A 23973-nucleotide genomic window follows, 5' to 3' on the forward strand; every position below is an offset into this window, starting at 1 on the left:
AAAAACATCTCGTTATCACGAGAAAACAGAGGGATCATCTCGTTATCACGAGAAAACGAAGGGGAAAAAATATCTCGTTATCACGAGAAAACGAGATAATAAGTCGTTATCACGAGATAACAGTGCATAAAAAAATAAAATAATCGATGGCCGTTCTCGGCTTCCGTACGTTATTAAACATTTATTATTTCTTTCCGTGGCACTATTCGTCTTCCAAGCCTTTCCTGCCTTTAGATAACTACCATGAAAGCAACTTGAATAAGTTCACTCAGGTAGGAACCTTCCTGAGCAGACAGACAGTTCTACCCGAGCCCTGGTGTCACTGCACACTGGTGTCATCAAGCAGCGACTAACGTGTTGACGGCGAATCAAACCATCACAAAGATACCTTAACATTTTTTTAATTATATTAATTCAGACGCCGAATAATTGGATATTAAGCAATTACAAGCAAGGCTTTCGTTTGGGATCCTAAGGTAATTGTGTGGCTGGTTTAAAGATACGTACTCATCATGCTTTATATATGGTGCATATATTATGTGTTTCTATTATATAGTCCATGTTGTAAAGTTAACGATACTTTTCACACAATCTACAATAGATTTACGCCATAAACGTATTAAGGATTTAGTACGATCCGAAAATAAATTGTCTTCCATGTAATTGTATTAACAATAATGAATATCATAGTTAATATACGATTGAGAGCGATGCATTGCTGAACATGCCCGCCACAGAAAACCTGATAAATAGGCCTAGCCTACATGATATAAATGGTCAGGATTGGTAACTTCAGTTTGTATTTACTGTTGTCCCCAGACTCCTCCTTCCACTCAGCTACTAGAATGAATCATCTTCTGAGAAAGAGGCTTCCTGCTTCTGTGCGGGGTCTTCTGACGGACATTGGCCCTAAAGAAGAGTCTCTCTGCAGCGAATGGACAGACTCTGAACCGGAAACCATATGCAACGACGGGATTCTCCTTCCCTCCAGAAAGACGAACAGCAATGAAGAATTTCTCACCCCAGCCAGCACACATCAGCACCACAATGAACTCACTACTGATAGTAGAAACACGAACCAAGGCACAGTGTGCGGATTGTGCAAGTCAAAGCCTTCCTGCTACACCTGCCCTCGATGCAACATGCCCTACTGCTGCCTTGTGTGCTATCGGAGTACGGATCACATCTTGTGTTCTGAGGAGTTCTACAAACAGTCTGTTTTACAGGAGCTGAAGGAAATGGGCGAGTCGGCTGCTGGCAGTAGAAAGAAGATGCACGACATTCTGATGGGACTCAAACAGAAGGCAGAAGAGACGGACGGAGGCATGGGGAATGTTTTCAGAGAGGATGGTTTAGACTCAGATGATCACGAACATGGACAGGCAGAGATATTGGAGCTGCTCTCTAGGTTATCTAAGTTTCAGCAGTCAGGGTCAGGCTACGAAGGAGAAATAGCTGGTATTTTAAGAAGACTGGAAGAAATTGGTGAAATGGATGATAGAAATGCAGAGCTGCTGGGTTCAGTCAGTGTTGGAGACATAGCTGATGAGCCTGAGGAAGGGCAGAACTTAGCTGACCGACTGTCAGGGTTAGATATCGACTCGCTCTCTGAGGAGGCAATGTGGGAACTTCTGAACAGCCAGGAGAAGGAGAGGTTTTTGGATTTGATGAAGGGTAAGGAGCTGGAGCAGCTGGTGCCCCTGTGGAGGCCATGGTGGGAGGCGCATGAAGAGGTAGGGGGGTCCATGGTGGAGGTTTTGGGGGTGGAGGAGAACCTTGATGGACAGATAGAGGGGGTTTCAAGCTGTGACACTACCCAAAAGACCAAAGAGGGGTTGGATCATATTATAGACAATTCGGCCTTAGAACCAGTTCTGATTGGGATTGAAAACAAAAAGGAAGGGCAAACGAAGAGAGATGAACATGCAATTTTACCAGCTTCCACAGTTCCTCCAATTTCTGCCAAGATCCAAATGCTTAGTTCTCTATCTTCAAATCCATCTCCTCTTGTTTGCTATGGATTGGTGAATGCCCTTTTTGGCTATACCTTCACTCTGACCTTGTTCAACGGAGATGTTGATTCATTGAACCATGAGGTGTGCGATGCGATCCTAGATGTGTCCGAGGCCTTGAACTCAAACAAGATTTTTGAAACTGTTCAGCAAGCCTTAGAATCTGGGGAGGCTGCCACGTTGGCAGGGGGCTACTTTGATAGGGAAGACCCCTATGCTAAAGACCGGGCAGTCGAGGCAGTAGCACACATTATGACTGGAAGAAGTAGACAGGATGCTATTGGCTACTGCCTGGCAGCCTTCAGTCAGCTCCGCACAGCGCTGTCAAAGGCCAAAGCCACCCTGCCAAAGGGGGAGCTGGAGGAGAAGAGGCGGAAGTATTTTCTCGCAGGGAAGAAATGTGAATTCTATCAGGCCTGGGTGTCCGAAAATGGGCCACATTTGCGTTCTTTGGCCATTGGGCTTTGGCAGGAGCACAGTGACAGAATGAACCGAAGAGAAAACCTGGAAAGAGAAACGAGAGCTGTTGAGGCTAGCTGGAAGAAAGGGAAGAGGAAGGGCAATGGCCCCTTGATTAAAGAAATAAATTGATTTCACATGCTCACTTGTTCATTAAAAGATACTGTACATGCGGTTTTAAACAATGTATATTTCAAATGGTTGAATAAAATATGACACATGCCTTCTTGTGAAATAAATCATATTTTAACTGGGTTTTAATCATAACAAGTATGCAATATTGTAGGACCTAACATATAAATATTAGATTATATGAGCGTCCTAAGTTATCCTAACCCTGTGAGATGCTGATGCTGTTGCGTCCCCTTGACCAACATTAAACAGTGCAAGCGTGCTGTCTTTAGGGTGACGTCACCAATTTAACAGCGGTCCAGCAAAACAGTATTGTTTATGTATAGATACATTTTTTGTATATCAAATGCAATAAATATAACATTTTAAGAATGATACAGATTATGTATACATATATAAATATTATATAATGTATACCAGTAAGCTTCCAACGGTCTCGTCGCCTGTGCTTTGGTCACGTGTCCCGGAAGTCTTTCTACGCTGCGACGAAAACATGGCTGCGCTCTTGAGATCGAGCCGGTTACTTAACTTCTCGCCTTCTGGCGTACTGAAAATAACAGGGACAAAAGTCATCGGACCGCCACTGAGTCGGCTTTACAGTAGAGCTGTCGGCGGCCAGAGAGCTGGAGTAGGTTCCAGACAGTTCACCCGTTGTTCAGAGAATGTCTCCAGGTATGGTAGCTGTGTGGGGGTCCACGCTGGGTCCGTGTCATTGAGGGTCAATGACAGCCAGGCTGGGGCATCTCAACACACGTAGAGTGGAGTAAAGGCCTTATGTTGAAAGGCACATGTATTAACGTTAATGGAAATATTTGGTCGAAGCAGTCAGAAGCCTTGATCAAACGCACGTTTATTATAATACAGTGGGGCTTGTTGTGTAATCCTATTTGACTGACTCTACGTGCTGTATCGACTTCAATAAGCATCTTGTGAAATTGAACGGTTTAACATACTTTCCGTTAGTTAATGTAAAATGTAGTCTAGTCGATATATATTCAAGTTGCTGAGGCTCCCAGCCAAAAACGTACTGTGTTCGAAGTCCAATGCCCTTGAGCAAGATGCCATGATGCCAGCTCATTTGTACATCTGTTTGTTAGTCAATTTAATTTGCACCTTCAATTTGGTCAATTTGGAACAATACATGTGAACTGCACTTGCATGCTTTAAAAGGCTTTAAAATGCTTTACCATTTCACCGTTGCCAGCTATACCGTTTTTATTTAAGGAATATGTGGTTGAGTTAAGATAAAGTCACACAAGAAAGAATAGGAATACCCATTTAGAGGGTGTTGGCTTATTTAAGCAAAATTTTACTCAATCTTTTTTTTTCTCTCCACTGTGCTGTAGGTAATGATCATAAAATAAAATGAGTACTGTCAAACGATTTGGGCAGAATTTCGAAACCATTAAAGATAAACCAGACAAATTAGACATCATTGAGAGCTATATGCAAAAAAACAAAGTAAATGATTCAATATCAAGGGATGGGTCTGGCCTGACCTCTCTGGCCTCCTGCTCTTTCTGCTCTCATTTTCATTAACAACTTGGTTTTCCTCATGATGGATCTTACTCTCACAGACAAGCATGGCCGTATGTGGCAGGCAGCGTGCGAAGTTATGCCCTGGCCACGGAGCCCAAGGAAGATGGCAACCTGGGTCTGCGTTCCAAGCAGGCCCAGCAATTTGACTGGGCCCTTGCCAAGCTGGACAGCTCCGTTAGGAGGACTGGCCGTGTCACCAAAACACTACTCCTGCGCATCTTCCATGACAATTGCCGGACAGGTTTGTGTGTGTGCGTGTGCAAAGAGAGATTTGTGTAGTGGTGTAATTAATGGATAGATTAATCACATCAGCAGGTGTGATGTGATTAGCCGTTACAAGCCGTTTTGGAAAATCAGCCCCTTATGACATCACAGTCACACATCTAGGTGGACACGCCCACCTGTGATGTCATATGGGGCCGATTTCCAAAACGGCTTGTAACGGCTAATCACACCACACCTGGTGGCATGTCATGGGACCTTTTAAATCTATTTAAATTCAGGTTGTATGTCCTACCTCGACCGTTCAAGGTCGATGCTCTGTCCTCTCACTAGTACTCTACTAGTTGCTTGGTAGACATGAAACCATTCATTTAATGCATTGATTTATTGTAACTGTGTGCTCAACATTCAAAGCTCCCCTTCCATCAATCTCAGTCTTCGGTTTTTTAGTTTTCTTATTCTATGCTTGTGCCTATCATTCATCTGTGTGCAGGCCACCCCAGTGGGAACCAGGCCTTGCTCCTGCTGCGTAGCTGTGGCTCCCTGCTACCAGAGATCCCAATGGCAGAGCGCACTGAGCTCGCACATCGCATCTGGGAGAAGCTGCAGGAGCTAGGTAATAGGTCATACTATTTACTGCGGCCATGATGACCTAATTCATCAGTACATTTAGGAAGACGTTCTGTGACAGGTGAATCTGCCACATAGGACTAAATGAAATGAAAACATCCTGACATTCATTAACATGCCTTGTGCAATGTCTTACGAGCATTGATGAATGACCAAATACGGGCTCACATAGTGCATCACATCCCATGGCCTCACTCTGCTGCCTGTATCTCTCTGCATACACAACAAAAACTACGATGCCCATCGTACACAATTTCATCACACTCAGGAGATGAGGCCATGGCCAGTTGTGCTCATTTTTTAATACAACATTTTATGTAACAGTTGTATTTGTTTGGCTAATCAAAGTGAATGCACGTTGTATCCAATACTTGTATATCTATATATATATATACAGACAGTATTATGTATTTTTCATCTATTACTCTAAAGACTAATGACGGCTGCCTATTTCTTCTTAGGGGCCATGTATGACGCCAGCCACTACAATGCCCTGCTCAAGGTTTACTTGCAGAACGAGTTCAAGTTCTCGCCTACTGACTTCCTGGCCAAGATGGAGGCAGCCAATGTCCTGCCCAACAGAGTATGTATTGCAGAGAGTTGCATACATGTAATGCTCTTATTTAAGACTTTTCACCGGGCTATTGATCTCTATTGAAAAAAAAAGTATTCAGGGTGGTTAAGCTCAAGTTGTGTTTGGACATAACTAATTCTGTTGTCATCCAGGTAACCTACCAGAGACTGATCGCAGCCTACTGCCACGAGGGAGACATCGAGGGCGCCAGGTGAGAACATAGAACCAAGGATGGACGTCCAAAACGTCCATCCATTCCCACAATTACATTTTGACAAGAATATGTAGTGATGTGTATGTTTGTTAACCTTTTTAAAGTCTTGCATTTGGACGACAATATGAGCCGTAGACCAGTGTAAATATTTTCATCATATGTAACGGAAAAATATGTTTATATGTGGTCTTTTAACTGTCCTATATTGTTCTTTTTAGCACAATTTTGGGTTTCATGAAGAGCAAAGATCTAGCAATCACAGAAGCTGTGTTCAACTCGCTGGTTACAGGCCACGCCCGCTCAGGGTGAGTGTTTATCATTGCACATTTTCTGAAAGGTCCCATGGCATGAAAATGGCACTTATGAGGTTTTCTAATATTAATATGAATTTCCCCAGCCTGCCTATAGTCCCCCTGTAGCTAGAAATGGCGTTGGGTGTAAAACGAGCACTAGGTATCCTGCTCCGCCTTTGAAAAATGAAAGCTCCGATTTCAAATTTGGCCCCATTTGTCGTCATAAGGTGCCTAGTTACCTCCCCTTTCTCTGACTTGCCCGCCCAGAGAATTTGGCCCGCCAATGATACAATGGGCTACGATCGTGCGAGCGCCACATGTGTGTGCGTGCAAACACACACAAATGAGACTCGTAGTGGGGGTTATCTCAGCCATGGTTCAGAAGGAATTGGGGGAAAGGAACTTTGGCTTTGACTCCCTGAAGTACATGAACCCCGACATGAAGGAGAAAGGGATTGTTTCCCGCGATTGTCTCCCGCAGGAACCCCGCTACCAGCCGCCCGCTGCCCACTGTGCCGAGGCGGTGGTGCCGAGGCAGCGGGGCTCCGGCGGGAGACAATCGCGGTCAACAATATTATATGATATAGATATCTATGTATAATATGATATTATTTACAGGGTTGTTAAAGGTAGTAAATGAAATTAGCCCAATTTAAGGCCATTAAAAAGTAATAAACGTCATCTGACGAGGTATTACATTTCCAACAAGGCCTGAGTTTTTCAATTTGTGTAATTTACGTGCAGGCCTATCTTCTAAAATTACTGAAACTTTCGTGGAATTATTTTTTAGGACCTTAGGACCTGAGTGATATCAATGATGCCACGTGGTGCGTGCGCTGAAACAAATTGGATGTACTCGGCTGGCTTGCTGCAAACCACTACGCGAGTTTGCTGCTGTTAGTTCAAAGTAATTTGAAAGACAATAATGGGGAAATGCAAATTTTCTGACCTCTAGCTGGAGGATTCGATATCTAAAGACTTGTACGGTATAAACGTATAGGGGGATTATTTGTTTATCAACATGAATGATTGCAAAAAGAACATTTGTTTGCCCGGTTGCCATGGTTATCTCTGTGTGGTTCATTTGCAGTTGCGGTGTTAATTAGCGATGTCAGCTTACTGTTACATTAAACTGTAATCAGGAAACGCGGTTATATAATAATAATAATAATAATACATTTAATTTAGAGGCGCCTTTCAAGACACCCAAGGTCACCTTAGAGAGCATATAGTCATCATAAATCGTTTAAAAAACAAGAAATTGTGGAAAAGAATAAATAAACATAATAAATAAAAAATAAATAAAAGAAAAACAAGACAAAACAAAACAAACAAACAATCAAAACAGTAATCAGTTAGACGTTGTGTGCGAGTTTGAACAGGTGAGTTTTGAGTTGTGACTTGAAGGTTGTAATGGTGTCTGACTGTTTTATGTGTGGGGGGAGGGAGTTCCAGAGCCATATAGTTCAGAGCCTGAGCTATATGAGACCCTATAGTATCTGTGGTATAAAGGCTGGGACGAATTTCGAATTATAAATCTGTACACTTTACGTTGAAAGTATAGACTATTCTTCAAAACGAGAGCTGGTAAATTGTGAACAATTTATTAAACTGTAATCAGACAACGCGGTTATATGTTATAGACCCTAGAGTATCTGTGGTATAAAGGCTGGGACGAATTTTGAATTATAAATATGTACAATCCATAACGTTAGCTCTCTGGCTCATAGCTCAGCCTACTAAAATACCTCCCGTATTTGCCAAGTCGTAGCTAAGGTCCGTCCTATTTATGTGAAAAACTTTATATTTGGATTGTGTGTCCATGGTATAAGCGGGATAATGCCCTTCGAGGTGTCAAAAACATGTTTGATCGATCGTAATCAAAGGGGACTACTTTTTAGATTAACTCAAGAGATTAACTCAAACAGAGTATAAATGTAATAAGCATGCAAAACTAATAAGAAAAAGCATAATTATTAAAGTATTTCAATTGTTTTATTATGTTGGCAAGCAAGAAGTAAAATAAATGGGAAAATCAGTCTTATTAAAACGGGTTTGTGCAACCAACCGCACAACAAGACAAGATTGCGACTCTTGTCGCTCTCGTCTCTTTCTGCATATGACATACTTGTAGAGTGGGGAGTGACGTAGACTGATAATCCCTCTATAGAAAGTACACTGGTGTGAATTTGTGCTACCGTTTGGATTTTGACGTTAGCGTGTGGCCGGTAGACAGCCACGTTTACATGGACACTTCTGATCCGATTAGATGTGGAAGAACAGCTCAATCGGAATACAATAATCATATATACGGCTCAATCGGAATACAATTCTTTGATCGGATTATAATTCCATGCGGAATAGAAGAGGTGGTGTAGTCAACATATAATCGCTTTAATCGACATGTATACACTTATTCCGATTGGTTTGGGGTGGGTGCAGCTACTTTCAACTTAGAGAGATGGCATCAGCAGCTGCAGTATTTTGCAATTGGGCAGTCACTACTTTTATGCATACCCAACTTGACCGCTGTCAAGGAAAGTGGATTTTTTTGCCTGATTCACGTCTTTCTTATCACTCCGTTTGTAGCCCGTATGTAACTTATCAACCCCAGCGCGTCCGGTTTCTAAGCGACGTCTTTGACAGACTATTTCTCTGCTGTTTATAAATAATAATGTATAGAACGTCGCCGGTCATTATCGAAAATAATACCCTTCAGGGCGAAGCAAGACGCCTTCGGATCGCGGTCCGGTTCGCCCTGTCTGGGCTTATTTACCCGATAATGACTGGCGTTCTGTATTACAACATTATCCCTTACATATATCATTTAAGTCCAGACCAACATAACGGTTGTGCGCGAGAGAGCTTGATACAGTACATTCTGATTGCATGATAGAAATAGATCTATTCCGATTAGAAATGTAATCGGATCAGAAGTGACCATGTAGACGCGGCTAGTGTTGTGTGTAACGCGTTACTACGCGGTACTTTTTCATGTGAAACCTTTACACTGTAACAATATTTAACAAGGTAATTATAACTTAACTTCTACACTGGACACAAAAACTCTCTCTCTGGCACTCTATGTCTACTTTTTGACATATTGATTAAAAAATATGGACCCACTCTCACTCACACTCACACTCACTCACACACACAAAAAAAAGTCGTGAAGGTATTCAACTTAAAAATTTCAGTATAAACCCTGATTTAGATGTAGAGCTCCAGGTCTCCCGCCGGAGCACCCGGAGTGTTCCAGAGTATTTACAGAACACGGCCAAAAGCTGTGTGCACCTCGCCATTGTGATACATCCACTGTAAACTCTAGCGCATGGCAGCGTGGCCGCAAGCTGCTCTGGCCCACACCCCCAGCCTCCACCTTGACCCGCCTCTCGGCACGTTTGTGGAAAGCTCATTGTGGGACTGGCTCGTAGTGGCTGTAATTCTACACCAAGCTGAATTCCTTGAACATCTTCAAGTACTGTATTAGGGGCCCACTAACGGCTATATAAAATCATTCATAAAGTAGCATGCCATGGGATCTTTAATCTACTTTTCTATGTCTTGGAACTTTGAAACACCTAAAGCTTGTATTCCTTGTGTGCAACAACGCAGTGACATTGAAAGCGCCAAAAACATCCTCCTTGTGATGCGAGGAGCAGGGATCGAACCGGGGCCTGACACCTACGTAGCACTTCTCACCGCCTATGCAGAAAAAGGAGACATTACCAGCATCAAGCAGGTGGGGATTGACTCGTCATGTTTCCTTCATAATCTGAGGTCCAAACCCCTAACGAAAACAGTGAACACATAACCTATGCTGTATGGACAAGAATTAGGTGATACAATACCGACTTGCCCATGGCCGCTCCGATCATGTGCTACGTTTTGCAAAAATGATGGTTTACGGACCACTTGCAAATAGGGGTGGGGAAAATAAATCGATTAACGTAAGACTAAGGATTCTTATCCTTTATGATTCTGTGATTGCAAGTCTCGGTTTTGCCTTTGTGTGTTAACAATATTGCAATCCGTCGTTATAATAGAAAAAATAATTCAAATTGATGCACTTTCCTGTGCGTTCATGCCATAGTTTGCCACACCGCCTTTCTGGGTGCACAACGGACCGGATCGGTTCTGGAAATTAGCCCTATGAACTGAATCGAGAATCTAGTTTAAATCTAATCGTGAGGTATCTAAAGATTCACATCCCTACTTACAAAGTAAATAACCCTTTTACTCCAGCCAGTCCTTGATAATTCTCTAAAACTTGAGGCCAGTTACAGTGAAGAATAGCATTAACCAACGTTAAACTAACAGTTACGGTATAATACGTAACTTGTCTGCACGGAAATTTCTAAAAACGGCTATACCTAAAGCTATATATATTTATGTACTATATTCATGACGTTAGATTATATAAGTCTATTTGATAGATGGTACAGAAGGCCTATAGTATCCTATATTTTTAATCAAATTTAATGCAGATGCCGAAATGATCGAAAGCGCACATTGCCGTCATATTGTGAAGAGTGAATTTGTTTGTAGAGGTGGTGGGTTTAACCACAGACGCTGCACCTTGACTAAAGACAGCTGTGGGAAACCCTGATAAGCCAATTAATTATCATGAAGTGTTTAAACCACGCAAAAGGTGAATTACTAAGTGAAGTATTCGTTTTTTAATATCGGGCCAACTTTTGTAAAAATAAATAAATGTAGGACTGATTCAGATTGTTTGGGCCAAGCTTTTGGAAGCTTCTCCTGTGTCTGATAGAGAAGAGAGTTGAACAGTGTGAAGAACAAGAGTCCCATTCCACTCATTAGCATCTGGCCCATCTTATTCTATTCAACGTGGTGGAAGATGTCAAATGGTTCAACGAAAACGGCGAGAAACCACACCCTACTATAGTAATAAAAGGAGAGGCCGGTGACATTACGGACCAGATGGCAAACGGATAAGCGCTGAGATGCTGAAAAGGCAGAAAGTATATATATCTGAAAATATTGTTTTCAGATATATTTTTTCTATGGCCAGGAACCGTTACAACCTTCTGTGGTATTGACTCAGGCTTACTCACAATCACTCAATTATGTAATGGTGGTGACGGAGATAAATACCATGGCATGATAACTAGCCAACCATAAACTAATATTATGTTGCCACAAATCATCTATTAACATCGATACAACATGCGCCGTGAATCAATATGATATTGGGAACTCACTAATTAACGTTCCAACATAATTTTCTACCTGTTCCAACCATTCACTCGTCCGTTGCCCTCCCTTGCTGTCCCTCTCTTCACCACCCCTCTAATCTCCCTCCAGACCATTGAGGTGGCTGAGAGTGCTGACTGCAGCCTGATGCACAGAGACATGATGCAGGTCATCTTCTCGCTGGCCAGAGCCGGATACCAGCAGCACGTCCCTGAGATGACTGAGCTCATGAGGCACGACAGGGGCTTCGTGCCAGGTACCTTCATGCATGTAACTTTATTTAAACAGGGACAATGTACAAAAGAAACTTTAATCTTGCTTAGAGCAAATTGCTATTTTCCACCTGTAGTTCTATTGTGTACTTATTATTCACGCACACGTACAGCCAAAGTACAGATGTGGACTTTCACACAAGGGTGTTACTCTTCAAGTGTTTGCTCTGTTTCATGATGGGGCAGCATGTGGCTCGGGAGGTAGAGCGGGTTGGCTGGTAATCGAAAGGTTGCTAGTTCGATCTCTGGCTCCTCCTAGCTGTGTCGAGGTGTACCTGAGCAAGACACCTCATCCTGACTGCTCCCGACGAGCTGGCTGTCGCCTTGCATGGTTGACACATGGTTGCCGTCAGTGTGTGAAAGTGGGTATGAATGGGTGAATGTTATGCAGTACTGTAATGCCCTTTGCGTTACCACTGGTTAGAAAAGCGCTGTATAAATGCAGTCCATTTACCATTTTACCAGGATGGATGAAATGGAAATAAAACCACAGTAAACGACGAAGACCGTAGCGGTCCCAGCCGAACACTGGGCATACTAAACACTGAGCATGTTGTTCTCTGTGCAGATGCTATGAACCTGTGTCTGAGCCTGATCACTCAGCGCATGGAGGACACGGCCTTCGGGATCCTCCAGAGCTTCCCCGCGCAGCATGGGGAGGTCCCGAGCACGGATGGCCCCACCCTGGGGAGCTTCTTCCTCAGACACTGCGTCCACATGGACATGGTACGCCCGCACGCCCACATGTGTCCTAGACCTGTAGATGTACATCTCCATGGACACACATTTGGAACGCCTCCAAAAATAAATATCAATGCCGCCTTTCGTTAGTTGGAGAGAGACGTCTGTTAAAAAAATTCCCAACCCAAAGAACACCTCAGTCCCTGATCAAGATGTTATAGCTGAACCCATTGGCATGGGGAATCCACCCACTGCTGTTGACTAGAAATGAGGCAGGAAAGTTCTAACATTGAATGTCTCAGGCAGAACGGAGCATTTCATTCACTGTAGAATACGTGACGGGCTATGGCATTTCTAACAAACATAATGAGTCATGTACAAGGTGCACTGCACAATAACACTCCCAGAAGCTTACTTTTGTACATTTTGTGTACGCAGCCCGTGGAGAAGTTGGCCCGCTACTGCAAGGAACTGCAAGAGTCCAACCTTCACACCTCACCACTACACTTCACCCTGGCCTGCGCCCTCGAAACCAGGAAGACAGGTACGCACGCATGCATGCACGCACACAAAGGTTGTTGAATTTAATATAGCTAGAATAAGAACGTTATAATTTGTGTTGAGATTATACCACATTTACTAGGGGTGTAACGATTCACCGATACGAATCAGTATCCGGGTAGATTAACACAGATGCGACTTCATCGATACGTGGGCCCCTGAATCGATTTAAAATGACCAAGAATCTGTCGATGCACCGATTTAAACGTTGCGTAACGATTGAGTGAAGCTTCAACCTGATATCAAGACAACTCATTTCATTCCGTTTCCATGCGGATCTGGTAAATGAAATTTACGGAAGCGGACGGATCCGCATGCGTGTTTGTGTATGTTTGCTCGTGCGTCTCCGCGTGCGCCCTGCGTCTCGCGAGCAGGAAACAACCGGAGTTGTGAGTGCGCGAATAACCATATGTCTGAAAACTGTGAAACGATTTTCAGTGCACCAGCGAATTCTTTGGGTCTTATTAGAAGGAGGGGAATATTGACAAAAGCTTCGCTATTTTTTAAATTGTGCGGGACAGCGATCAAGTCTATAAATAAACAAATAAATGGACATGTAGTTCTAAATGTATAAATGTGTCTTCCATTTTTTCCATGCCATAAAGAAATATTTGTTAAAGAAATATTAAGTGTATCTATCCAGTGTTTCCCCTAGGATGGAGTTGCAGCAGCGGAGGTGGAATGTTTTTTTTTTCTGCTTGCAAATCTTTTTTTGTGCTCGCAAAGCGCACCCTGCCGGGAGGTTTCTATGTGTCTGCCGGCAACAGAAGGGTGTACATACAGTACATTTGTGCAGAGTAATGAGCAGGGGAAATATGGAGAGATTGAACATATTACAAGTATAATCTTTAAAACAATTATGTACATTTATTTAACAAAAAATATATGATATCAATAACCACCCTATACAGTAAAATCACATAACACAAATACTACAACAATCAAAAAGGTCTGTGCCTCAAACCAATGCATCTTCACACTCCCTCCCCTCTCCCAATCACAAAGGTTGTAGTAGGACCATAAAGAGGCCATTCCTCTATTGAACAAGTTTTTGGGGCTCTAGAGTCAATAATGGCGACGCTTCTGAAATTGTTGCTAAAAAAAATGTATATTGACATTTTTGCTAAAAATAAATTCTTTAAAAATAAGTAGAGATATATTTTTCAAAACTAAAGGTTGTAGTAGGACAATAAAGAGGCTATGCCTCTATGGAACGAGTTTTGTGGCTCTAGAGTCAATAATGGCGACGCTATTGAAATTCTTGCTAAATAAACAATCTTCAAAAATAAGAAGAGAAATATTTTTCAAAACTAAAGGTTGTAGTGGGACCATAAAGAGGCCATACCTCTATGAAACAAGTTTTGGGGCTCATCAATAATGGCAACGCTATTGAAATTTTACCATTGTGGTCGTTTTCAGTTTTGCACTTTGCAGAAGGTCCCTAAGCTCGCGGCTGAAAGGTGACGGCTCATAGAAGCCAATGCAATTCACCTTTCGCTAAAGACGGCTCGTTTGGATGAAAACAATGCTGTAGCTGGTTCTCTAGGTTACCACACTCAATTGTGTCGCAACAATGTTTCACTGATCTATTGAACCGTAAACTCAGAATCTGCCAATTCATTTCCCACTTTACCGAAGTTCCTCTCCGTGTATATGCTTTACTCAGGTGTGTGAATTGACCTTGATATGAAGCGTCCCTAGCGCAAAATAATATAACATTAGTTTTTTAAAGAGATAAGAAGGAGCTCTCCTCTCCTCTCTGTTAATATGCTTTGCTCACAAGTGTGTGAATTGACCTGGATATAAAGCGCATATCCAGCGTCTGTAGCGCACGTAATGTTATATTATTTTGCGTAGCGCAAAATAATATAACATTCGTAATTTAAAGAGATAAGCTGAAGCTCTCGTCTCCTCTTGTTGAAAAAAAGAAATTCAGCAGCGGCGGTCATATTTCATGCACCTACCAGCGGCGTGCTGCCACTGGTAGGTGCATATAGGGGAAACACTGCTATCAGATTGATTAATATCTCATCAAATCGAACCGAATCATTAGAACATTGCATCGAATCGTTCCATATTAAAAGTGATCGTCTCTGAATCGGATCGCGTAGCACATGTATCTAGATAAGTATTGGATCGTCCTATAAAGGAGAGATGCACACCCCTAACCCAATATAATAAATGTGTATCTAAATCTTTTATTGTGGGGCAATTCAAAAATAAGTCAACCTTTGGTATTTGTATCCGTTTCTCTGTAAATATATTTGTTCTTAATATAGACACACTGAAAAATGCACTGAATTTTACCATGGACATATTTTGTTCAGTTACTAAACCCCAACTACATTGAGTATGGACTTCTATGTATACCGCCCGCTTACTTCATCAAATAAAGTGACATGTAAACATTATTACTATTGCTATAATTTACCTTGGCAGTGGTAAGCAACCCCCATCATGCGTAATTTTCCAATAACTATCCATGGTTTCCTATCGGAGTTTATTCCTTATACATTATATAGGGCCCTATGAAATCCGCGATAACGAAAACGCGGACGGTATCACGGAATTGGACCATAAAAACGGAATCAACTGATAATTTTTTTTTTTTTTTTTTTTTTTTTTATTAAGCAGGAAAGTATTAAAAGTAACAAAGTTACAATTTAAAACGGGCCTGTCTTAGTAAAATAACTGATTTCCAGCAGGTTCCTGTTCTTCAGCACATATAACATGCAACAGGGACAAGGCACATCAGACTGTGGAATGCAGCGGAATTCGCCATTATTTTGGTGAAATTCAGTTTCGAGGGAAAAGGGAAACAACACAGGTGACATTAACGTCACGGAATGTTTAGCAGTCACTCGCAGAACAATGTTAAAAAAAAATCCCCGGTCCACCACGCAAACAATAGGTCCCGCTCCTATCAAGAAGCCGAAGAAGAAGTTTGAGTGCCCGTAATTCGGTTCTAACCCCAAATTCAGAGCCGAACAATATCCAAAACACTTTTATCACTCAGGTGTTTTGTAGAATATGTCAACATACTATCGATTGGAAACGCAAAGATACGTGCGATGACCACTTGAAGTCCAAAATCCATATGAAAAACAATGAACGCCTTAGCCAGGGCACGCCCCTTCAAACAACAATTTGAGTTTATAAAAAAAGAGTTTATAAGCACTTTAATATTTATGTCATGTTTTTATTTGAAGCACTAAAAACAGTGCAATGTTGTGATGTTTTATTAAATGTAGTCTTCTATCTGATTAAATTGTATTCGTTCGCACTTATTTGACACTCGTTCTGATGATTTTAAGTGTAAAAACAGAATTAATGAAAATTAAAACGGAAAAAACGGAATTTGGAAAAAAATAAAACGGAATTTGGAAAAAAATAAAACGGATTTCATAGGGCCCTAATTATAAACCATGTGCAATCAACTACATGATCAGGACCCTGATTTAAAGCTAGGGTTGACAATTTAGTTTTAGTTTTAATCTTTTTCTAATATTACAATGATGTTACATTACAACATTGTACTTACTAGACCGATCTAAATGAAAACATCCAATACTGTAAAAAACAAATAATTAATTTCTGTTATCATTGGCTGTTGCAGGCCTATACTATACCCGTCCAATAATTCTGATGGGCGACTGAAACTTTCTGACTTGCCTGTCGGTCTATCTAACTATAATTCATACTATTGCCCATGACCGGAGTCTTTCACAAGTCTAAGCAGACCTAGAGCTAGGAGGAATTTATGTGGAGGGAAGGGATTTTGCCTGCTAAATACTTTCAAAATCCAGCTAGCTCTAACTGGTTTCTCATCTTTTTCATCTTTTTTGTCCTCTACTATTTTGCCATTTTAACACAACACACATTTTTGACCTCTTCGCTCTGCTATAACTTTATACTTACAGAGTCCTTGCTACAACAATATTACTGATGATTTTCTTCTTTTCAGATATGTGTGTGTCCCTGATGAAGGTTCTGAAGGAGCAGGGTCTACCTGTTAGGCCTCACTTCTTCTACCCGCTCCTCACCCAACATGTTAAGGACAAGAACACAGCAGGTACACACAATCACGAAGAGAAACGCACACAAGCCTTGAAGCCTTTTATTATGTATTTATTAATGTATTTTGCTTGTGAGAAGCGATCAATCAATTGCCATCAAAATGTCCTCAGCCCGGTTTAGTTCAAAGATTTGCAGCGATACTGCTTGAAAATAAAACACAAGCTAACACTCTAATATAATAATATAATAATGTGAAGAGGTGCAGACACTAATGGTACTTCTCCGCCGGCGGATAAGCTTCGGACCCAGCACGACTCAGACCAGTAGCTAGGGTGCAGAATAGCCCAGCTCAGTTACGGCTTGTGTTTCCACCGCATCAGTACCCTTATGGTAGGGCGGAGTTTAATTCGGAACCGATAGCCACGGCAGCTACGTAAGCTTCGTGACCTTATAGCAGCCCGATACAGTGTAGCCTGCTAATAAATCCAAGGAAAAAGAATAACACGCACAATGAACAAAGAGCATCAAGACGTTTCTGTCGACCGATCAACGGACGGCGTGTGAAGCTCGAACTTGCCGGCACCCTTTCAGGCGTCTCAGTACCCCGACGGGGGAGTACTGCGAAACGAGTACGGCTCAGTCCGCATCACGCCCTCTTTTGGCGGTGGAAACGAGACCCGTGCCGCTCCTTTGCACACTGAACCAAACCGCACCCAACGGTGGAAATGCGCCATAGGAGCCGTGGCTCTTTTTTTAATTTTTTTTTCAATTATGTTAATGTTCCAACATTCTTTCAGTTTCATTAAGACGAGATCATCCCTAAAATATGTATATTAATAAGATTGGTGACGGATAAAGACCCCTTTGTCAGAACTCGGGACATATTTGCCCAATGTAGCACTGATACACACTCAAGCCCAGGAATCCCAAGTGCTCCATCATCAATGCGCTCTCTTTGGGCTCTTTCAGATGAATAAGTTATGTTTTTCTTTTTCCGCCTGTCACCTAATTGACGGCATTGGGCCGGCGGGGGGGGGGGCGTGTGTACACACACACACACACACACACACACACACACACACACACACACACACACACACACACACACACACACACAGGCTAAATCTCAGCATACCCTGCACACCCAACTAAAACAAAACGTTTAAACACAGAGTGAACTTCATTTAGTTGTCACAGTGCTTAGCAGATGGCGGAGAAGCAGGGAGACAACTCTCACTGCCTCCGTGAAGATGTTGGTCTTAGCCCTCATCAATGATGTACTCTCTAATTCTCCAGCATGTTTGTGTGTGTGTGTGTGTGTGTATGGTGGGGAACAGACTAGCGGGGGCGTGGTTGGGTGTGCAGGTGATGTGATTGATTCGGAGTGACTTCACTTCATGTAAATGCCGGTGCTCTGAGGGAGTTCACTTTGGATTACGCGCACCGCTGTGCACCGCCTATGCAATATTAAGCGCCGTGTCATTTTTTTGTCTACAGGTGTCACTAGCGGGTAGCAGCAAGAGCTGAGGAATGACCTGGGGGGGAGGGGGCTTTGTATTTTGATGAGGTGTGGCTTTGCTTTAGCAGGAGCATATGCTCGGCCACGCTCCCCCCCCGCCGCCAGCGAGGCACCACTTGTCACTGTCAGCGACACAAGGCTCTCTATCATGTTTGACGTGGCCGTGCAGGAGAGAGACTGAGAAAGAGGCAGTAGTGAAGGAAGACTTGTGAGGGTGTGTTCCTGGTTAGTGAGAGCTGTAGTGTCGGCCGTGTTTCTCTTTGTGTGTGCTCTAACAGGCGCACTCCTCCACAACCCTTCAAACTTTTCTCTTACCCTTCACCTGTCGATGCTTTAGGTTGGGACTCAATCTGCCGTGTGCCTCTGTGCCGTGTGCACAGGTCTGACCGGATGGGTTTGTCGGATGTGGTTCAGGCTGATTTGAAGGAATGGGTTACGGGAATGCATGAAATATTTGGGCAAAATCAAGGTGTGTGTGTGTGTGTGTGTGTGTGTGTGTGTGTGTGTGTGTGTGTGTGTGTGTGTGTGTGTGTGTGTGTGTGTGTGTGTGTGTGTGTGTGTGTGTGTGTGTGTGTGTGTGTCTCTATCTCTCTCCCTAGCCCCTTTTGAGAATTGTTCCAAGTCCGCCAAGTGTAGTTTTATTTTATATTTTTTGATAGATTGAAAGACTGTGAGGGAAATGAAGGGCGACAGACTGAGCAAAAGGAGGAGATGTGACAGGTACTTATGGCCGAGAGGGAAGGAGAAGACGACGGGACCAGTTCACTCTCCTCCTCCTCTCCTCCCTGCGTGACGGCTCACCCGGAGACATGAGTCTGATGGTGATATCTTGTGACCTGTGTTAACTCCCGGATGTGTGGTAGATGTTCTCTCCAGAGTTCTGCTGGCTCTCTTGGGCTCTCCCTTCTGTTCAACACCAGATCCTTTTTAAATGTTATCAAAGGATATCATATAATTTTATTATAAATGTTGTTAATAGAGAATGAATAAATAAATAGGGACCTGTCTGACTTGGCCTTAGTCTGTCTTAGTATTAGTCTGTCTCAATAGCTTTGCATTGCTTGGCAGAGTTTAAGTGTTAATGGGGAGGGGAACCCATCATTTTACTCTTATGTTCATTAACTTAGTGATTTATGCCACTTTATCACCGTCAGTGAAATAAGACATTTGGAGAAAACTTGAGTAAATGATATATTTTGCCGGTCTCTGCCAACTGGTATGTGAACCTTCCACTCTGCTCCAAACGCAGTTTGCGGTTTTTTTCATGAAGTCGACGTTCCTTTTTAGTTTACTCTTTGATGTCACAACATCGATCGTTATACAACTTGTACACATCGACAGATGGCTAATAAAAAAGTATCACAAAGTTGCTGTGGGTCGTCACCATGGGGTTAACCTTCCCCCAAAACTAGCTAGAGCTTGCGGCCCAATCTTTTTTTTTTAAATGCCAATAGTGTTCAGCTTATTCAGAATTCAGAAACAAAGCTGAAACATTTACTCCTTAAGAATAATGTTGATGTGTTCATGGGGCTGCATCCCGAAGATAACGGGTGAAGTCCATGTCACCTACGTTCACTTGGCCTTCACCGAAAGAGGGTCTTAAAAATACGTCTTCCTAAAAAAATGTCCTGTTGGAAAGTGCTTGTTATTGAGAAACGGGGTGAAAGCACAAACAGGGAGGAGCAGTCCAGTGTACATTTATACCTCCTCCACAATCCACTTGTTTCCTATCTGTCTGGCTCAATGTGAAATGGATCATGGATTATTCAGCAGGAAGACAACACAAACCCTTTTCATAGACAAAAAAGAGCAGATGAGAAGGGCAAGAATGGACCAGGGAACGGAGGCTCCTCCATTGAGAAGGGCCAGATCACCAGTGGTTGTTTCCTTTTTTTCTTTGTGAAAGTGTAGAGTTTGGGCCCTGGAGAGGGGATGAATGAAGGAGGATGTTGGGGTGGCTGGATGGTGAGCGGAGTGGTCCCAGGTAGCTCTACCTGGGTAATGCAGGTTCTAATGGCGTATAAAAGCACAGGCTTCGTCTTTTATTCATGTACAGAGTCTGTCAGGTGTACACCGGCTTCCCGAGGGAAGCCGGTCCATGGAATCTGCCCAGCACTTACGGTGGTTTGCTGAGGTCTGCATGGAAACATTGTTTACAACCGTGCGGCCTGTTGTCATTTCCTGTGCGCATAATGTAGAGGGACACATTGATGTTTCTGTCATCAAACTCTCATAGCGACTTGCATGGAATTGTGATGCATGGCTCATTTAGGCCCATGTCTTCTGCGAGGCACACTCTCAGGCATATGCAAAGTGTGGCTGTTCAGTATGCTAACGTACTGCCACTCTCTCTCCCGGGCATATTGAGAGTGTGTGAGTGGCTGTTCCATATGCATGTTGCTGTTTTGGCCTCATCCCTCGGGGCAAGACCTTGGGGTCCGTGCTGGGGAACGAGGGGACGGGGTAAAGCTAAGTGTGTGTTTGTCCACCAGTCCAGCCAAAGGCAAACTAGGGAGCATCAATTAGTGTTCTCTTGATGTGTTGTGTCTGTCTCTCTTCAACTCAATGGGTTATAGAAAATGTGTGGCAGCTTTTTTCTTGGGCCTGTATTTAAACAGCTCCTCCACTGCTGTAGGCTGATGTGTGTGTGTGTGTGTGTGTGTGTGTGTGACTGTGTTCAATGAGTGCATGATTTACTTGAGTTACTTTCAACCTCCCCCCCACTTTTAGCCAACTAATATATAACGGCAACACAGGTCTACCATTGGGATCACCTCCGGGAGTTAACTACTTAAAGAGTCACTTCTTTTGTAGCACTTTGTTTCCATGCATTTATACTTAATAGCATTGGGCTTGTTTCCAAGTTGCTGTCTTACTAAAACGACTTAAAACAAAGTAACCTAATACAAACGTTGTTCAAGTAGTAGGGGTGGGAATCACAGGGTACCTCACGATACGATAAGCGATACATGGTTTGCGATATGATAATATATATACATATAAGGTTTGTATATATATTGTTGGACAATCCTATAGCGTTGCATAACGATATGTCTAATGATGAATACAAAATGACTGTGAAAAGGTAAAGTGTTGAGCGCCACCTCAAGGAGCAGGGAAATCAGTTTAGAGCGCCTTATTTCGTCAATTATGATATCGATATTAGGGGCGATATTTCCTGTCTTAACTCTTCAGGGATAGAGCATGAAAATGCAAAATAAATTATTAGATATATTTTTTTTAATGATTACAAAAATAGAACATCTATTTGGCTGTAGTGTATCGATTCGAAGTAGGGCAACGATATCTGCGTATCTATATTTTGTCCTACCCCTAACAAGTAGCATTCAAACCGTGTTTGTGTGTTGCAGGAGTGCTGGAGGTGGTGAGGGGCATGATGGAGCTGGAAGTGTCCCCTGCTCCTGAAACCTTCACCAACTACATCATCCCTGCCTTCGAGAGCATTGAGGAAGCCCGCAAGGCCTTCAAGGTGTGTGTGTGTGTGTGTGTGTGTGTGTGTGTGTGTGTGTGTGTGTGTGTGTGTGTGTGTGTGTGTGTGTGTGTGTGTGTGTGTGTGTGTGTGTGTGTGTGTGTGTGTGTGTGTGTGTGTGTGTGTGTGTGTGCGCGCGCGCGCGCGTGCGTGCGTGCGACGTGTTTTTTACGTGTTTTGTCTCATACCTCAGGATGAAGGATTAACGCTGGAGTCTGAATACTTCCTGTCTGCGGAGGTTCGCTCAGCAGCTAGTAGCAACCTAGCCAAATTCTACACCATGAGTAAGTGCTCCACAAACACACACCGTTGCATGTCCGCATGGATTGGTCTAGAGTCCACACAGACACCCACTCACCTCCCTGTGCCATCAGCAGGCCTTCATGAGTGGAGGACATGAGTGTAACTGTGTAGAGAGATGGAGGCGAGGAGTGTGACTATGTAGAGAGATGGAGGAGAGGAGTGTGACTATGTAGAGAGATGGAGGAGTGTGACTGTAGTGATGGAGGAGAGGAGTGTGACTATGTAGAGAGATGGAGAGGAGTGTGACTATGTAGAGAGATGGAGGAGAGGAGTGTGACTATGTCGAGAGATGGAGGAGAGGAGTGTGACTATGTAGAGAGATGGAGGAGAGGAGTGTGACTATGTAGAGAGATGGAGGAGTGTGACTGTAGTGATGGAGGAGAGGAGTGTGATTATGTAGAGAGATGGAGGAGAGGAGTGTGACTATGTAGAGAGATGGAGGAGAGGAGTGTGACTGTAGAGATGGGGGAGAGGAGTGTGTCTAGCGATGGAGGAGAGTGTTACTCTTTTATTTGTCTCTTACAACTTGATTTAGCCTCCCATTAGCTGCTCCGTTGCATGTCCGCATGGATTGGTCTAGAGTCCACACAGACAGCCGCTCAACTCCCTGTGCCATCGGCAGGCCTTTATGTGTGGAGGACATGAGTGTAACTATGTAGAGAGATGGAGGAGAGGAGTGTGACTATGTAGAGAGATGGAGGAGAGGAGTGTAACTGTGTAGAGGGATGGAGGAGTGTTACTGTAGTGCTTGTTAGATTTCAGCTTATTTCTAAATTGTTTGTATAGACTCTGCGTTGTGTATAAAGTACACCAACATTCTACATGCTGGAGGAGAGGAGTGTGACTGTAGAGAGATGGAGGAGATGAGTATGACTATGTAGAGAGATGGAGGAGTGTGACTCTTTTATGTGTCTCTTACAACTTGATTTAGCCTCCATTAACCGCTCTTCCAATTGAGTGCATGTACCCAGCAAATATATGGGCTGGGACTGTTTAAACGTGCTCTGTCCAGACAACACCACCTCGCAAATTCACCAATGCTGTCAGCTTTATTCCCACATTATCAAAAAAGATATGTAATTAATTGGTCATGTATTTATATATAACAATGTCAAAAGTGTTGTCTTACTAGATGTCTTCCCTGTCTATTGACCCCAGTCTCTGACCCGGCCTTCCCAGTCATGGAGATCGGTAACTTCCGAGGCAGCCTCACCGCGGGCTTCAAAAAGTAAGTTAATTAGAGGAACAGTGTGAATAATTTCCATTTCCATATTCCTCCAGAATTTGCCATACAATACCTTACGGGCTTTTATACAGTGGCTCGGAGCGTGATGGAGGTCACAATAGCAGATGTTATGGATATGACATATGCAGCTTATCACGCATGTCATTTGTTTGTGCGTTGGTGTTTATTTGTGTGTGTGAGTGAGGCAAGCTGCAAGGAGAGAAACTCGTGTCACACAAAACGCTCACACACACTCCGGACACGGCCTCATGCAAATGGAGTTGTGGTCCCTCGGCGTGCGCCCCAAAGCACCGTGAGAGTTATGCAAATAAGCAGATGCCTGCTGCTCCCACCAATAAGCATACTCGTGCTAATCCCAACACCCCTTCCAACGTCCGAAACACAGATGCACACACAGACAGCCTTAAGCCTTAAGGTTGTAATGTGTAGGGCTGTGTTTATGAATATTTACAGTTGAACAACACACAAATGCTCACTCCCAAGCTTAATATGGAGGCCTTTCCATAAAGATTTCTTCTAAAGTCAAGGTTGGGCCCCTTGGTTCACTATGATGTCTTTTAAGCTTTGCTAAACTAGTGGAACAGTAAGCTTA

The 23973-nt window shown here is 43.1% G+C and overlaps 2 protein-coding genes across 2 annotated transcripts in view; both read left to right on the plus strand.

The window, feature by feature from the left end:
- The first annotated feature begins 312 nt into the window (after positions 1–312).
- Positions 313–2715, plus strand: znhit2 (zinc finger, HIT-type containing 2). The gene is made up of 2 exons (XM_030379566.1): positions 313–476; positions 820–2715. The coding sequence occupies exon 2, from the start codon at positions 846–848 to the stop codon at positions 2601–2603; it is 1758 nt and encodes a 585-aa protein (XP_030235426.1). The 5' UTR covers positions 313–476; positions 820–845; the 3' UTR covers positions 2604–2715.
- A 347-nt stretch (positions 2716–3062) lies between these two features.
- lrpprc (leucine-rich pentatricopeptide repeat containing) overlaps positions 3063–23973 on the plus strand; it is a 61281-nt gene continuing 40370 nt past the window's right edge. The window contains exons 1-14 of the mRNA XM_030378349.1: positions 3063–3275; positions 4181–4383; positions 4858–4980; positions 5456–5577; positions 5721–5779; positions 6001–6087; positions 9691–9817; positions 11404–11548; positions 12133–12290; positions 12684–12789; positions 16771–16878; positions 21714–21832; positions 22026–22116; positions 23294–23363. Coding sequence (XP_030234209.1) covers positions 3097–3275; positions 4181–4383; positions 4858–4980; positions 5456–5577; positions 5721–5779; positions 6001–6087; positions 9691–9817; positions 11404–11548; positions 12133–12290; positions 12684–12789; positions 16771–16878; positions 21714–21832; positions 22026–22116; positions 23294–23363 — 1697 coding nt within the window. The 5' untranslated portion in view covers positions 3063–3096. The remainder of the gene's footprint in view (positions 3276–4180; positions 4384–4857; positions 4981–5455; positions 5578–5720; positions 5780–6000; positions 6088–9690; positions 9818–11403; positions 11549–12132; positions 12291–12683; positions 12790–16770; positions 16879–21713; positions 21833–22025; positions 22117–23293; positions 23364–23973) is intronic.

This window comes from Gadus morhua, chromosome 15 (genome assembly GCF_902167405.1).
Source record: "Gadus morhua chromosome 15, gadMor3.0, whole genome shotgun sequence".
NCBI classification, from domain to species: Eukaryota; Metazoa; Chordata; class Actinopteri; order Gadiformes; family Gadidae; genus Gadus; species Gadus morhua.